The sequence below is a fragment of the Oryx dammah genome, unplaced genomic scaffold, assembly GCF_014754425.2.
Source record: "Oryx dammah isolate SB20612 unplaced genomic scaffold, SCBI_Odam_1.1 HiC_scaffold_4, whole genome shotgun sequence".
Taxonomy (NCBI): domain Eukaryota; kingdom Metazoa; phylum Chordata; class Mammalia; order Artiodactyla; family Bovidae; genus Oryx; species Oryx dammah.
Genome location: NW_024070188.1, coordinates 89,376,336 through 89,390,455, shown reverse-complemented (window position 1 = coordinate 89,390,455; position 14,120 = coordinate 89,376,336). Strand labels below are relative to the sequence as shown.

General features: G+C 49.9%; 1 protein-coding gene across 2 annotated transcripts in view; it reads right to left on the bottom strand.

Moving 5' to 3' along the window:
- Nucleotides 1–2,532: 2,532 nt before the first annotated feature.
- SMOC2 (SPARC related modular calcium binding 2) overlaps nt 2,533–14,120 on the bottom strand; it is a 161,276-nt gene continuing 149,688 nt past the window's right edge. For both annotated transcript variants that reach the window (XM_040239197.1, XM_040239198.1), the window contains exons 10-13: nt 10,663–10,762; nt 8,541–8,815; nt 5,186–5,223; nt 2,533–2,626 (exon numbers count right to left, since the gene is read on the bottom strand). In XM_040239197.1, coding sequence (XP_040095131.1) covers nt 2,609–2,626; nt 5,186–5,223; nt 8,541–8,815; nt 10,663–10,762 — 431 coding nt within the window. In that variant the 3' untranslated portion in view covers nt 2,533–2,608. The remainder of the gene's footprint in view (nt 2,627–5,185; nt 5,224–8,540; nt 8,816–10,662; nt 10,763–14,120) is intronic.

Sequence of the window (14,120 nt, the reverse complement as noted above, 5' to 3'; positions counted from 1 at the left end):
ACATGAGAAGGAGGGGAGGCCTTGGGGGAGGGAGGCATCTGTCACTAGACCAGCTGCGCCAGGTACGGAAGGGAATCAATTTCTGTTTCTCATTTAGAGTCTTAATAGTTAGCAATAAGAACCATCTGCTCCAGCCCTGGCGCGTTGGCCCACTGCCTCCACAGCTCCGTCGTCCCTCCAGCCTACCTGCCTTTGTTCAGGCTCTAAGCCTCCTTGGACACTCGTCCTCTCGTACCTGCTCCAGAACCAGTCCAAACCCCACCCCATCAAGGAGTGCTTCCTGGCAGCTTCCTCTTAACTCCTTTCCAGTAGCATCTTGATTGCACAATTGAAATGCTAAGGTTGAGTTTTACAAAGACGACACTTTTCTGAGCAGAGAAAGAAATACTGCAGCTGAGGGGAGAGTTACTGGGAGGGAAGAGGGGGTCCTAGAGGAAGCACGGCCAGCCAGAGGCTGCTGTGCGGACCACACCGTGACGGACCAGTCAGCGCGGCCGATTGGGGTGTTTGAAAACTACTCAGAAAGTAGATCCTGAAAGTTTCCATCACTGGGGCGAAAAAGCAACCTTTTTTTGGTACCCATGTGAGAGACTGGATGCTCTCTAAACTGACTACGACAGGCATTTCGTGGCATATGGTAGGGACATCGTCGTGCCGTGTATCTTACCCTTCACAGCCCTGGGTGTCGGTTACATCTCAGCAAAACCGAGGGAAGCAGCCCCCACTGCAGTGGGAGACGTGGAGAGTCTAACCAAGGATGGGAGACTGGGGCTGGGGACCAAAATCCGCCAGGGTTTCTGGAGCTGTGATGCGGGCAGCGTCAGCTTTAACCGAGACAAGAGCATTTCTACCTCTTCTGTGGCCCTCCCAGCGTCCGGCAGCACAGGAAGGCCTCCAGCCCTCAGTTCCTCGTGAGTGGACACTGCTTCCCATCACGAGGATGAGCACGTGTGCCCTTTGCACCAGCCTGCACCCTTCACACATGGACACCTGTGCCTTCACCAGGGTGCACATCACCGCTTGTCATCCTGTTTGAGAGCAGGAGGCTGAAGCCCCCAAATGCTCTTACCCCGAGTCCCACGGCCAGAGGGCCAGCACCAGGGTTCACCTCCCCCCAGCCCAGCATCCCTGTCTTGCCTCCTGACGGTAGACACCTTTAGAATGAAGCAAGAGGCTGACTAAGGTTTTGATAGCATATTTTATTTTAATCTAAGAAAAATGATTAAATTCAAAGTTCAGAAATATAAAAGATTATCCAATAAAGTTAGGATCATAACTGTTTCTTAAACAATGGTGACACACAGGGGCTGGTTTTGAGGCTCCAAGGTTCCACTTTGACTTTCCCGCAATTTAAACGAGACACTGAAGGAAACGTCTTCATGAAAACTGTCGAGACAGATCAACAGGCTGTGTGTTGGGGGATCTGGGGCCAAGAAGATTTTTTTCCAAACCTAAAGCTCGAGCTGAGGCAGCGTCAGTCTGTCACTGCACTCCACTCCACGGAGCCCATGGGCCGGGCTCCAGCCCTGACGGGGGCAGCCGGCTCACCTGAGGCCCAGCCCTGCTGCCCCCACCCCTGTCCAGCCCCACTCGGGTGAATTTCCCAGTGGCCAGTCCTCAAGGCCCGGACGCCTCCAGGAAAGAAGGGAAGCGGGCACCCATAGGCCTCTGCCCCAGCTGCCAGGACCAGCGCCCAGCACAGCCTCGCCTGGTCACGCCTTCTTTAAGGAACTTGCTCAGGCGGCAGTTTTCCCTTCCCAGGGGCCCCGGGGTAGACCATGGACGGGTGGACAGGGGCCAGGCGTAAGAGAAGAAGGCTGACAAGCATGTTTGGCTGGCTGGGTCAGATCGTGATTAAATTTACTTTTCTGAACGTTGGGCCCCTCTATGCTGCCTCAGGAAGGCAGGCAGAATTCTCTAGCATTTACAGCGTGGATAATCTGAGCCCAAGGCAAAACTCAAACAGAAGCTCACAATGGAAAAACAGGCATATCAAGAAGAGTTTGAAATATCTCCTCTTCTACCAGGGCACTACCGGTAAAGACTGCACTAGTGGTTGGATAACTCATTGCATGAGCAGGAACTCGGGAAGGAAAACCAACAAGCTAACACGAAATCCCAAGAAGCGAACAAACCCAGGACGCGGTCAGCAGTCGACTGCACACGTCTACGGAGCCGTGGAGCTTCCAGCATAGACTCAGCGATGCCGCCAGGACAGTAGATCCCTGGCAAAGCCAACCTGGCGAGGCTGCTAGTGACGGCGCCCGTCAGGAGGAGGCACAGTGTGGAGCCAGGGCACCTCGGCCAAGGCTTCTGTCGGGTAACACATGTGGGATGAAGAAGCTAAGCTTAAATCCACTCAAAATACATCTCCACCAGCTACAGATTTTGAAGGTCAAAGAAGGACACATACATTGTATGTGGTTAATTTTCTGAAGCCAGCCCTTCCATTTTCACAGATTAAAGCCGTCTATTTAAATATCTCATTTCTACAAAGTGAATTTACAGTTAAAGTACAAAGTGCAAATACTATGTGTTTGTTTTGGTTTTTTTAATTGCTTTTTGGTGAGGGAGTTGGCCACGTGTCTAGGACCTGCCGTGGAGTCATTTATCCTTGCTTTCTTGGCTGAAAAAAAAAAAAGACAAAAAAAGAGATGTGTTAAGACATTGGGAGCACTCATTTCTGAAAATGAAGGCTTGCCTTCCAGGAATAAAATAAACCCAGCCGATAAGAACAAAGAGAGAAGCAATGTTTTACACAGCAGTGAAGAGAGAACGCCCTTCGCTTGGGGTCGCTGTAGCTGTTTAGTCGCTCTGTTGTGCCCGACGCTTCTGTGACTGTATGGACTGCGGCCCACCAGGCTCCTCCATGGGATCCCCAGGCAGGAGCACTGGAGCGGGTTGCCATCCCCTTCTCCAGCGTACCTTCCTGACCCCGGAGTCGAACCTATGTTTCCTGCACTGGCAGGCAGATTCTTCACTGCTGACTGACCCATCAGGGAAGCCCCACTTGAAATATTAAGAATTAACTTAAAAAAAATTAAAGAATTTTGGGCACTTCTTAACTTCTAGCAAGTTTCTTTCATTCAATGTTCAGAAATATAAGAAAAAATATATCAGTTGAGGAAATTAGCATTTATTTCACATACTATAAGTAGCTTCAATATATTAAACATTCTGCAGAATCTCCAATCACCATGCAGTTATCATACAAATGTATTTTCAACAATCTAATTTATGCTTCAGATTTCATAAAGGCGTGGCTGCTTTTTGACAATTTTCTTTTCATCCTTTCCATTCATTATCCCATTGAAAAGTTTGCTTACTAAGTTCCTGGAATTAAAAATCATGAAGAATGAAAAGGAGAAGCAATGTGCAGCCTTCTTGGCTTATTTTTCCACATAGACCCATTCCAACCAATACAAGTCGGTTCTATTTAAGTATTGAGGAGACTTCTGGGTTGGCTTTTACCCCCCTGCTAAATATATGAACAGGCGGCAAGAAGAGATACTGCACCTCCCACATTAAGTAAACAAGACATTCTATTTTAATTAGTTGTGCAGAAAGATAAGCCATCACCACGTTTAATCAGAGAATAAAACTGAACAGATTTGCTGGAGGAGAAGCGGCACTAATGTTTTAACCTACACCCACATCACTGGATGGTAGGGTTCTGATCACTGAGGGATTGTTATGGAAACTGCAGAAGACACCTGGAAAAGCAGGTCACTTTTTGTTTTTTTATTAAATATGAGCTTCATGTATCCTCTGAGATGCCCTTTATTTCCTCTTCTTGTGTTTGGTTGCCCATACAGTGAAAGACTTTGGTGGTTAGACTCTTGATTCTTTCAAGAATTCTGCATGGTCTTCAATCGCTTTAATAAATGCCATCTGCAGCAGGGCCTCACCCAGGATCATGGTTTGCAGTGATAAACACCATAGAAAGAGCCGGGGAGACTGCTCCAGATTCCTTTTCCAGGGAAAAGGCTCAGGAGTGAGGCTTGTGCCTGGAACAGAGTTTATTTCAGACCGAGGCAGCGCATGTGTGCCCGTCACCGTTGTTATCTTAGGAAAAAAGTCATGTGGAAGTCTTGGGAACTCAGCCAGGTAATTGCTTTCAGACCAGCCCTGTTCTAAAGCACAAGTGATTTGTGCTGGGATTTAAAAAGTTGAAACCATAAACACTTGCTCAACGAAGAAGACCAACCGTATCACACATCTTTCCTAATGAAATGGTTTTAAGTTACATCCTAGCTGTGCGCTAGAGGTCTCCACTTCAAACCCACAACAAATACGGGGGCTTGTCTCAGGAAACGGAGGCCTGACATCAAAGAGGTGAAGACAAAATGCACAGCAAATTGGTGAGCGGCCTGGAGAAAGGAGGGTGTGGCCCTGACTTCGAGGGAGGAGCAAGGAGCCGCTCACGTTTATCCTCTGGAAGAGACTCTAGGCTTGAGAGGGCTGTGGCTGGGATGACATGGTCATCTCCTCTAACTACAGATAGAGACCCAGCCTCAGAAGAGCAGAGGGCGGTTGTGTGCACACACAACGCTGCGCGTCCCCTCCGAGGTGGCGCTTGGTGAAAAGTGAAGGTCTCCTGCAGTCTCCTTCACCAAACATAAATAAATTATGGATGCAAATCCTGGAGAACTGTTTAATATGTATATATATATATATATACACACATATTCCCACAAAACAGGGGGACTCGGAAATCTTCTCAAAATAATAAATGATTGAAATTTCAAGTAGTAAAAATAAATAATTAGGGCAAAAATCTTGACGTTGATAATTCAGCAAGTTGGTGATTTCTGACAGAATCTTGCTGGGCTCTCTGAGGCCTCACAGGCGTGTCCTCGGGGCCTCACCGAGGATCACAGTTTGCAGCGATAAACACCTTAGAAAGAGCTGGGGAGAGTGCTCCGGATTCCTTTTCCAGGGAAAAAGCTCAGGAGCGAGGCTCTGCCTGGAACAGAGCTTATTTCAGGCCGAGGCAGCACATGTGTTTATGAGCACACGGCAAGATGCTGAGAGTCCCCTCAGAGGCGGCGCTTGGTGAAAAACGAAGGTCTACATTTGTTTCTTTCTTGGAAGGTGCTTCACTCGCCAAATGAACAGAACTTCAATTGTTATCACCTACAACTAAAGCAGCAAGTTATTACGGCTACAGTGTAAACATACTCACCTGCCTATTAGAAGTGCTTTCAGCATTACCTCTAGGGGCTAGCAGGGGAAAAAAGAGAGAGAGAGAGAGATTAGAAACCAAACATACTTCATTAGCAAGAGGTTAAGTAGACTCTTTCAGGAAGAGAGCCACCTCACTTTAGGAAAGAGTCGGCCTCGAGCAAACTTTGAGAAAACAGGCTTTACACGCGTGCTCAGCATGGAGCATAAATAATGGGTCATAAAAGCCAGTATATAAACAATTTCCACCAATACAGACACTCTAGTCCAACTTCAGAAGACCGTTCCATTTTGCCCCAAATTCCACAGGCATGTCCACTCGCCGTGGAGAGCGCCTTGCTCAGTTTCTCAAGCTCCGCCAGGGAGAGGCGATCCCGGCACAGAATGCCAGCGCTATGAAAGCTTTGGGTCTTATATTTAAGTCATGAGAATCATTTAACTGGCTTGGCTCAAAATAACTGTTTCCAAATCCTGCTTGGCTCCACCTCTTGGCTTGAGCCTCTCTCAGGACAGGGACCTGGGACCCCACCTGTGGAGACACTTTCCTGCCTGGAACTCCAGTCTCCCCCATCACCTTCTTAGCAAGCAGCACCCATTAGAGTGGGTTGTTCCTATTTATTTCATTTCTTGTTTCCACACTAAAATGTAAGCTCTAGAAGTACATGATTTTTGCCTGTCTCATTTACTGTGATTTTGCCAATACTTTGAGCAGGGAGCACCGGATAAACATCTTTGGAATGAGTCAGTGGGTGGAGGGCAGCACCCTAACCCCAAACACCTTGATTACTTGTCAATGTCCATTCATTCAATTAATAAACTAAAGAGCAAAATTATTACAGGTTCAAACCTCTTCTCTTGTTATATTCAAGCAAACAGAAACAGAGCATGATCAGTTGAAACACAAATGTATTAAACAAATCGCAAAAATACTAAGTAGCAGCTAAATGGACTGTTTCTTTCACGTGTAGGTCTGAACGATTCAAGGATCTGGATCACGGCTGTTGCCACTTTCCACTTTGTTTGGCCTGAGATGACGACTCTATAGAGAAAGCAGGCGTTGGGCCCAATACTTTGAAACTATTCTAACCAACTGGGCTGTCAACAATTGCCAGAGTTTTCTTGGTTCTTTTTATGGTAAATAGTCTACTGATCATTGGAGGTAGCCACAGACTAAAGTTAAGTTACAGTAAGAAAAGTTAACGTTTCTACGTGTCTAGAACTTTGCTCTATAGATGAAAAGAATATAAATTTCATTAATGACCCTGGGTGAAATATTCCTTTCAAGACAGTAGGGAAAAACTCCATGAAGGAGTTTTTTAAAATACATAAAGGGCAAAAAAAAAAAAAAAAAACCACCTGATAATTAATTTGAATGAAACAGAATGTACATCATTAAAATAAACATGAAGCTGTGCCACATCAATGAAAATAGTTTCAGTGAGAAAAGGACCGTGTACCTCCCAGCTCCCAATGCGAAGCTTAGCGATGGGGGGTCGGCGGGGAGGGTGATGTCATGGCCTCAGATGATACTGATTACTTCCAGGTGACACCGGATGGCAATGTGGCTGTAAGGCGATTTGCCCGAGAGAATGTAGCCAGCATGGCAACTTGGGTGAAAAACATAATTTGGTCAAAAATGAGCATTTCCTAATCGCTGACTTTCTGTACAATTGTCATTTTAGAGGACCATGAAGACATAATGTCATCTTTTGTGAATTTTTCCTGAACCCTTGGAAAATATTTTTTCTATGTTCTATCTTTTCTCAATATTTTTCAGGATATTTTTTCATTTTTGCATTTTTTGTAATAGCAAAAATTGAGATCATGCTCCCAATAATGTCTTTTTTTTTTCCAATAATGTCTTAGTTGCAAAAGTTTAAATGCAAAATCTTGTTTAATTGCTTAAAGTAAAAATAAATGTGATTAAGTATATATATATTATGATTCCATTTTGTAGTGAAAATCATAGTGCATAAATATGTATGTATTTGTCATGGTTCAGTCGCTAAGTCATGACCCCATGGACTGTATGTATATATGAACAGAAATAGTGTTTGGAAAGCTATAGATCTGGTCTGATTTTTGTCTCAGAATAAAAGATCACATGTTATTTATGTTCTTTATTTGATTTCTCATATTTTTTAGAATAAAAAAATGCATTTTTAAGTAGAGAACAACAAAAAAAAAGAAACTGGTAACAATTTGGGTTTTTAGAAATAATCCCTCTTGAATATTTATGTTTCTTTGACTTTTCCCTATTTCAAATGACACAGGATAGGAAAAAATAAACAATAATAAAATTGAAAAAAAAAAAAAACCTAACAATAGGAAAAAACTAAGAGAAATTCAGCAAAAAAAAGAAAAAGAAAAGAGCTGCAAAATCAGCTTTTTATCCAAATCGCCAATGCTCATTTTTAAACAAATTGTCGTTTTTACCACATTAGTTTATTTGGGGGAGGTCAGGGGCCATCTTTCCTCATAGCTGAGTCAGTAAAGAATCTGCCTGCGAGACAGAAGACCTGGCTTTGATTCCTGGGTCAGGAGGATCCCCTGCAGAAAGCACTGGCAACCCACTGCAGTGTTCTTGCCTGGAGAACCCCGTGGACAGAGAAGGCTGGTGGGCTACAGTCCACGCGGTCGCAAGAGTCGGACCTGACTTAGTGACTAAACCACCACCACAGGGTCCAGGGCTTTCCCGTCCCAGTTGAGCTAGAAATACAGGGCGGCGTGCAGACCACCGTCTACTGATGCTCCAGACTCAGCTCTCAGACCTGCTTTGCGTTTCAAATGTGCTGCAAGGTCAGCAGCAGGAAGATGGGATGTAAGACAGCAGTGGTGGGAGAGGCCCCGTGGGCCCCGCCCGGCACCGGGAACCAAGGTGGTGGCTGGTGGTCCAGCGCCTCGGAACGGCGCTCGGGCTCCGGGAAGAGACTCGCCCAACTGGCGGCACAGCTGAAGCTCTGTTTCAACCACAGAAATGACTGTTTGGAAACAGGAATTATTGAGCTTCTAATAATCAGGCGGAAGGTTTGGTCGGGGGCCACGCATGGGGTCCCCAAGTGGCTCCCAGCGGTCCCCAGTTTGCTCTTCAGCATCAGAAGGCAGCCACTTAGGGAGGGCAGGCTCCCCTCCCCTCCAGAGGACAGAACAGTTAAGCCATGTCTCTAGACACCTCTGAGCTCTCCCCTTTCCCAGCCAGCTCGCCTCTGACCACTCCCCGACCGTCTGCCAGGGTCTCCACGCAGGGTACCTACAGTAAGGCAGCACACCCTCAGGCTGTCAGGACCGCTTCTCTAACTCTCAGCAGAGGCGTGGAGAGTGGGCGGGAGTGGCTGCAAGTGGGGACAAAGGCTTACTGTGGCGCTTCCTCGTGTCTGCCCTGACTTCCTCTCTGGTTGCGCCCAGGCAGCCCATCAGCTCTTGCAGGGAGATGGACTTGTCGTTATTCACGTCGCAATACTCCACAAACTTCTTCACGCATTTCTTGGGTTTGGACTTCTTCCGAAGAAATCTCTTGAAGGGCTTGATTTCCTTTTTGCCAATGTCCCCGCTGTTGTTTTTATCCAGCAGTTTGAAATACCAGTGGACCACTCGCTCCTCCAGCGTGTGGCTGGGGTCAGGTTCCGAGAGCCTGGAAGACACATGGGTGGTCAGGACCCCGCCCCGGTCCTGGTCTGTCCAGAAAGGCACCCCCACCCAGCTCTGACTTTCCCCGATGGAGGGACCTGCTTGTCGCCCTCTCCTTCCTGAGGCATAAGGCTGCCTGGCTTTACCCTTCAATATAATAATGATTTTAAAGAATAACTTAGAAAAGGAGATCGGGCAACCATTTTCAAGCTGGTTTCAAACTTGCAAATGGCACAGTGAGTTTGGACAGGCCGGTCACACAGCGGGCGTTGGCAGGTCTCGGGGACCAAGCCCGTGGACCGCCACTCCAATCACAGGATGCCCATCTCCACTCCGATCACAGGACGCCCATCTCCACTCTGGTCACAGGACGCCCACCCCTACTGCCTGCACCCTGAGGCTTTCTACTCCTCTGTGTTCCTGGGCAGGCCGTTGATGTCACAGGTAAACTAAAAGGTGAAAATTCACATGTGTCCTAAAGTGGTAAGCTGACATCTTACCCTGGATTGAAAAAGAAAGTTTGGTATTTTAAGATTTAAGTTAAAAACGCTTCCAGAAGTTCTGCGTTTAAGGCTGATCTTGGAAACCCCAATGTTAACGACGGGATTTCTCACTAAGCAGAAGAGGCCGGTAGGTGCTAAGCGTGGTCCTTGCTTCCTTGGTCTGCTGTCAATCTCTGTTCCCGTGAGCGTCAGGAGGGAGTCAGACACCAGACGTTCCCAGGTATTAGGGCTTTCTGAGACTGTTGACCATTTCTCAAACTCTCAGAGGACCTTCTAGGATGGAAATTCATTTACTGCTTTCAACTGTAGTCTTACAGAGAAGAGCAATCTTTCTGAAAATCTAAGATGTCAATTTGAACTTTGGGTGGTTCCGTACAATTTAACTTTCTACTGGATTCATAGCCCTGCCCTTTATTCTTCTCCATTCTGACTCTTAAGCAGAGACAGAGAGAGGAGGACTTTGAGCCAAGGAACCAGAAATCTTAGATCAGCTAGAAGAGCTGGAATAATCAAGGTCTGGGGAGGAGGGGAGGAAGGCCAGTGCTCTAAGAAAATACAGACAGTGAGATTCCCAATCAGAAAAATGTGCTTTAAGATAAAGAGACTGATGGTCGCTAATTAACAGGGGAGAGCTAATGCTTGAGCCACCGCGTCCATTAAACACTGGACCCGAGCCTCCTGTGGGCCGACAGTCGTCCACAGACACAGGTCAGCTTCGGGGACTCAACAGCATTTCAGGAAGTGGAGCTCAAAGCCTCAGCCCCAGAACCAAATGCGTCCACCAGGCGCTCAGGGCCAGTCCCCCAAGGTTCAGAAGTCAGACTCTGAACAGTGATAATAAATTATCACCCCGGAATCGCAGCCCTGGGAAGGTCTGAGAGGGTGAATTTACATCATATATATTTTACTAAAAAAATCCTATTTTGAGAATTTTAAATCAAACAATTTAATTGAAAGGATTTATAAAATCCAGTCACTAGCTCTGAAACGGCACTCATTCTGAAGCAGGCAGCCCTCTGGGCCGGGTTCTCCCACGGCCCCGTCTCCCCCGTCCAGCGTCTGCACCCCTCGCCTGATGGAACCTGGGGAAACCCCAGGGCCTCGGCCTGGTCCCACGCCGGCAACATCCTCATGGGATTGACCGCATTACAGGAAAACCCGCTAAGCAGACCTCCTGCGCACACGGGCGAGGACCTCACGCCTGGGGACGGGTCTGCTCCGCTCCGGGCTGTGCCCGCTAAGCCGAGCCCCGAGGCTCCAGGGGCCGGACTCTGTCCTCCAGGCTCCGAGAGTCCCTTGACCACCAGGCTCCATCCGAGCCCCTGCTCTGAGGTCAGGGGCAGCACACCTGCCGGGGGAGGAGGGGTCAGAGACCGCGTGGACCATGTCCGTGGACAGCGCGTCCAGCACGCTCGTCAGAAACTCGCTCTTTTTGGCACCAGGACAACCTGAAAAAGACCAAGCACAGACATCGTTTCACGCTTCCCAGAGCTCACAGAGCACAGCGGAGCTCCCTGCAGCGGAAAGAAGGGCTGGGTTAGGACTCAGAAACCTGGCTCTCTGGCACATTGTATCAGTGAGTTCATCCGAACACCTGCAGCCCACACATGTTGACTTTAAACCCCAGCTTCTGAAAACTACAGTCTCTAAGATTTCTTGAATTATTTCGTGACGCTAACAGATTCCTGGGCATTATCATCTCACTGGTCCCCAGAGCGGCAGCCCCAGGTGGGTGGCATCACTGCCGCCATTCCGTAGGAAGCCCCGAGGCTGGGAACCAACCCCAGGCTCACACGACTCGGGGAGGACACGCTGGCGTCTGGTCAGATGAACCTGAGACAGAAGACGGCTCATGGCCTTCGAGTAATTCTGCAGTGGAGTTCCCCTGAAGCTTGACATTCCACTGCACTCTTCACCTACAAGAGGTCACTGAACCGTCCCTAAGTCCCCCGCACCCTGTGTGTTTCGGAATGAAGAGAGGCAGCTGGGCACGTCTCTCCTGGACTCCGAGAAGCAGGAGGGATCCTCCACACGGATCCGCTGGCAGTGCCGCGCGCGGCAGCCAAGTCACCCAGGACCCGTGTGTTTACACAGGCGGAGAGCTGGGATTTTACAAACTTCCTTTTGACACTTGAGTTTTTGTTATTATTATTCAAGCACATGTTAATTGCCTGTAGCAGGAATCCATTTATGCTGGTTTCCAGTTCGTTAAATACACATATCAGAGAACAGATGCGAATCCCTAAGGGTCAGGGGAGGGTGAGAAAGAGCTGTGTTGTCCCGTATGAATACAATTAGCAAAGCAGATTGTGATCTGTAGGGGAAACCCCCAGGGAGAACGCTACTTCTCAAGGGAAAAGTGAAACAGAACATTACCCGTTCCCTGGGGAGGAAGCAGCCGACTTGCAGCTGGCTGCCCGCTCCAGGACGGGCAGTGCCCTCAGTACAGTGTGTCTGAGACGGTCATCTGGTGAGGTCATCGCCCACTCCAGGACGGGCAGCGTCCTCGGCACGGTGTGTCTGGGACGTGGGGAATTCACCCACTCTAGGACGGGCAGTGCTGAGCTTCCTCCAATAGCCCGTGTTCAGACCTGGATGGAGGCCTGGAGCTCAGGGGTGAGCAACCCTCAGATCCAGCAGACCCCGGCACCTGGGTCCAAGCCCTCACCTGGCGTGACGGGGAGACAGACCCGGGGCCTCACAGTCTGGGACCTGCAGCTGCTGGTTCCAGGACAACCCCTCATGAAACAGAAATGGCTGTACCACCTCTGAATACGGTAGGGCCGGGGCAGCACCCACTGTGGCCAGCATCCTGGGAAAATAATCCCCACACAGAGGATGAGATGGTTGGATGGCGTCATCGACTCAGTGGGCATGAGTTTGAGCGAGCTCTGGGAGACGGTAAAGGACAGGGAAGCCTGGCGTGCTGCAGTCCATGGGGTTGCAGCGTCGGACGCTACTTAGCAACTGGACGACGATGACAATACGTCAGGGTCAGGCGGCATCGAAGGCTGACAGACCGAGGATGGAGAGGGGGCGAGGACCGTCTGCACCTCCTGCCTGCGCCGCACTCCCCGGGCTTCCCGAGCGCTCCTGGGAGGACGCCTCCTCCTGGGAGCACAGGAGTCCCAGGCCTGCTCATCCTCCACAATGTTTGTAAAAATGAGAAGAAATCCGAAGGAGAAAATCAGAGTGCGCACGATTAAGAAGTGGCTTCTGGTTATATGAGAAGCGCCAGCGGTACTGGGCCATGGCCTGGGCCTCCCGAGGAGCCGCAGAGCTGGGGGACAGAGGGAGCTGAGCCCCCAGCCACCGGGTTTCCCAGGAAGCCCAGAGCAGCCCCTAGCCTCCCTCACGCTCGCCCCCTCGGGCGCGGGCAGCAGCAACCACTGGAGAGCTCGCGTCTTGCCTGCAGACCACGGGCCACGGCCAGCAGCCTCCCGAGCCCCGGGCCAGCTCAGTGGGTCGCTCACCAGGAGACAGCGGGTGCCTACCCGAGGGGGCCCAGCCTCCCCTGCGGCAGCTCACCTCCCCTCCTTCTGCCCGCAGGGCCTGGCACGGCCCCCAGCGCCCGTAAACCTCGTGCTGGGGAAACCGCGGCCAGCGGGCTCTGAGACGGGACCCAGAGTGTATCTGTGTCCACCCGCAGGACGTGGGGCAGGCCTGGAGGGCTCGGGTCGGGGGGCTCAGGGCAGGGACAGTCGGACAGCAGGGCCTTCCACAGAGACCTGGCAGCCCAGTAAAGAGACGCTTGTGTGTGTGTTGGGGGGGGGGGGGGCACCAGACGGCCCTTCTCCAAGCTGGAAGCAGAAAGGCTGCAACCATTTATTTACACATTCAAGGCAAAATCCAGCATCCTGCTTGGCTTGGAAATGCTCAGTTGATTTCACTTATCTGTGAAATCCAAGGAAAATACTTGGCATCCTGTCAGAGTGCTGTGCAGACACTCGGGTTCTGATCCCGGCCTGACCCGCGTGAGCGGGTGGCCCCGTCCCAGCCTCAGTCCCCGGGCCTAGCGAGCTCCTCAGCAGCGAGCCGGCTGGCCGCTGCTCCCCAGACACCAGGCGCCGTGTGGCCCCAGGGAACCTGGTTCATAGCTGATGCCTTAAAAACTATTCGACTTAACTCTTAAAATGAATGTGTTCTGCTCTATGAAACATCTTTATTTTTAAAAATAGACGTTTTTGGTGTAGAGATTACTGACTTCAGCAACTTGACTGTTTCATCTTTTCCCTGATGGAAACATTTTCGGGGCTGAGACCTCGACCATGTTGGGAAACTCCACTCCACGTGGTAACCGGTATCTGCTTCTCTCCTGTGACCCAGCACACTCAGGATCGCCCTCAGAAGGAAAGCCAACACCGAGACAGGGAAGGCGGGGTGGCGATGTCCTCAGTGGACAGTGTTGTACACAGTACACAGCGTTGGACCGTGTCAGCCACACCGATGCCCAACTGAGGTCTGCACGTCGCCCAGCAGGTGAGGGCTGGGGCCTGCGGGTCAGGGACAGCAGGGCTGAGGGTCCACTGCTGACCGGGTGACAAGACGGGGTGAAGGGTCAGGGGACAGTGACAGCCATCAATCGGGCTTTAAAGCATCTAGCACCGAGTAGGCTTAAAGCTTCATCTGCTGGTTTATCATTTCAAATGTCTATAAAACTGACATAGGTGAGGAGTAACATGAAGAGGAAGTAAGAACCCTCTCTCTGGTTTTCGGGCCCCTCTGGGGAGCTGTGTGCACCTCTGGGGAGCTGAGTGAATCCCTCTGGGGAGCTGTGTGGGTCCCTCTGGGGAGCTGTGTGGGTCC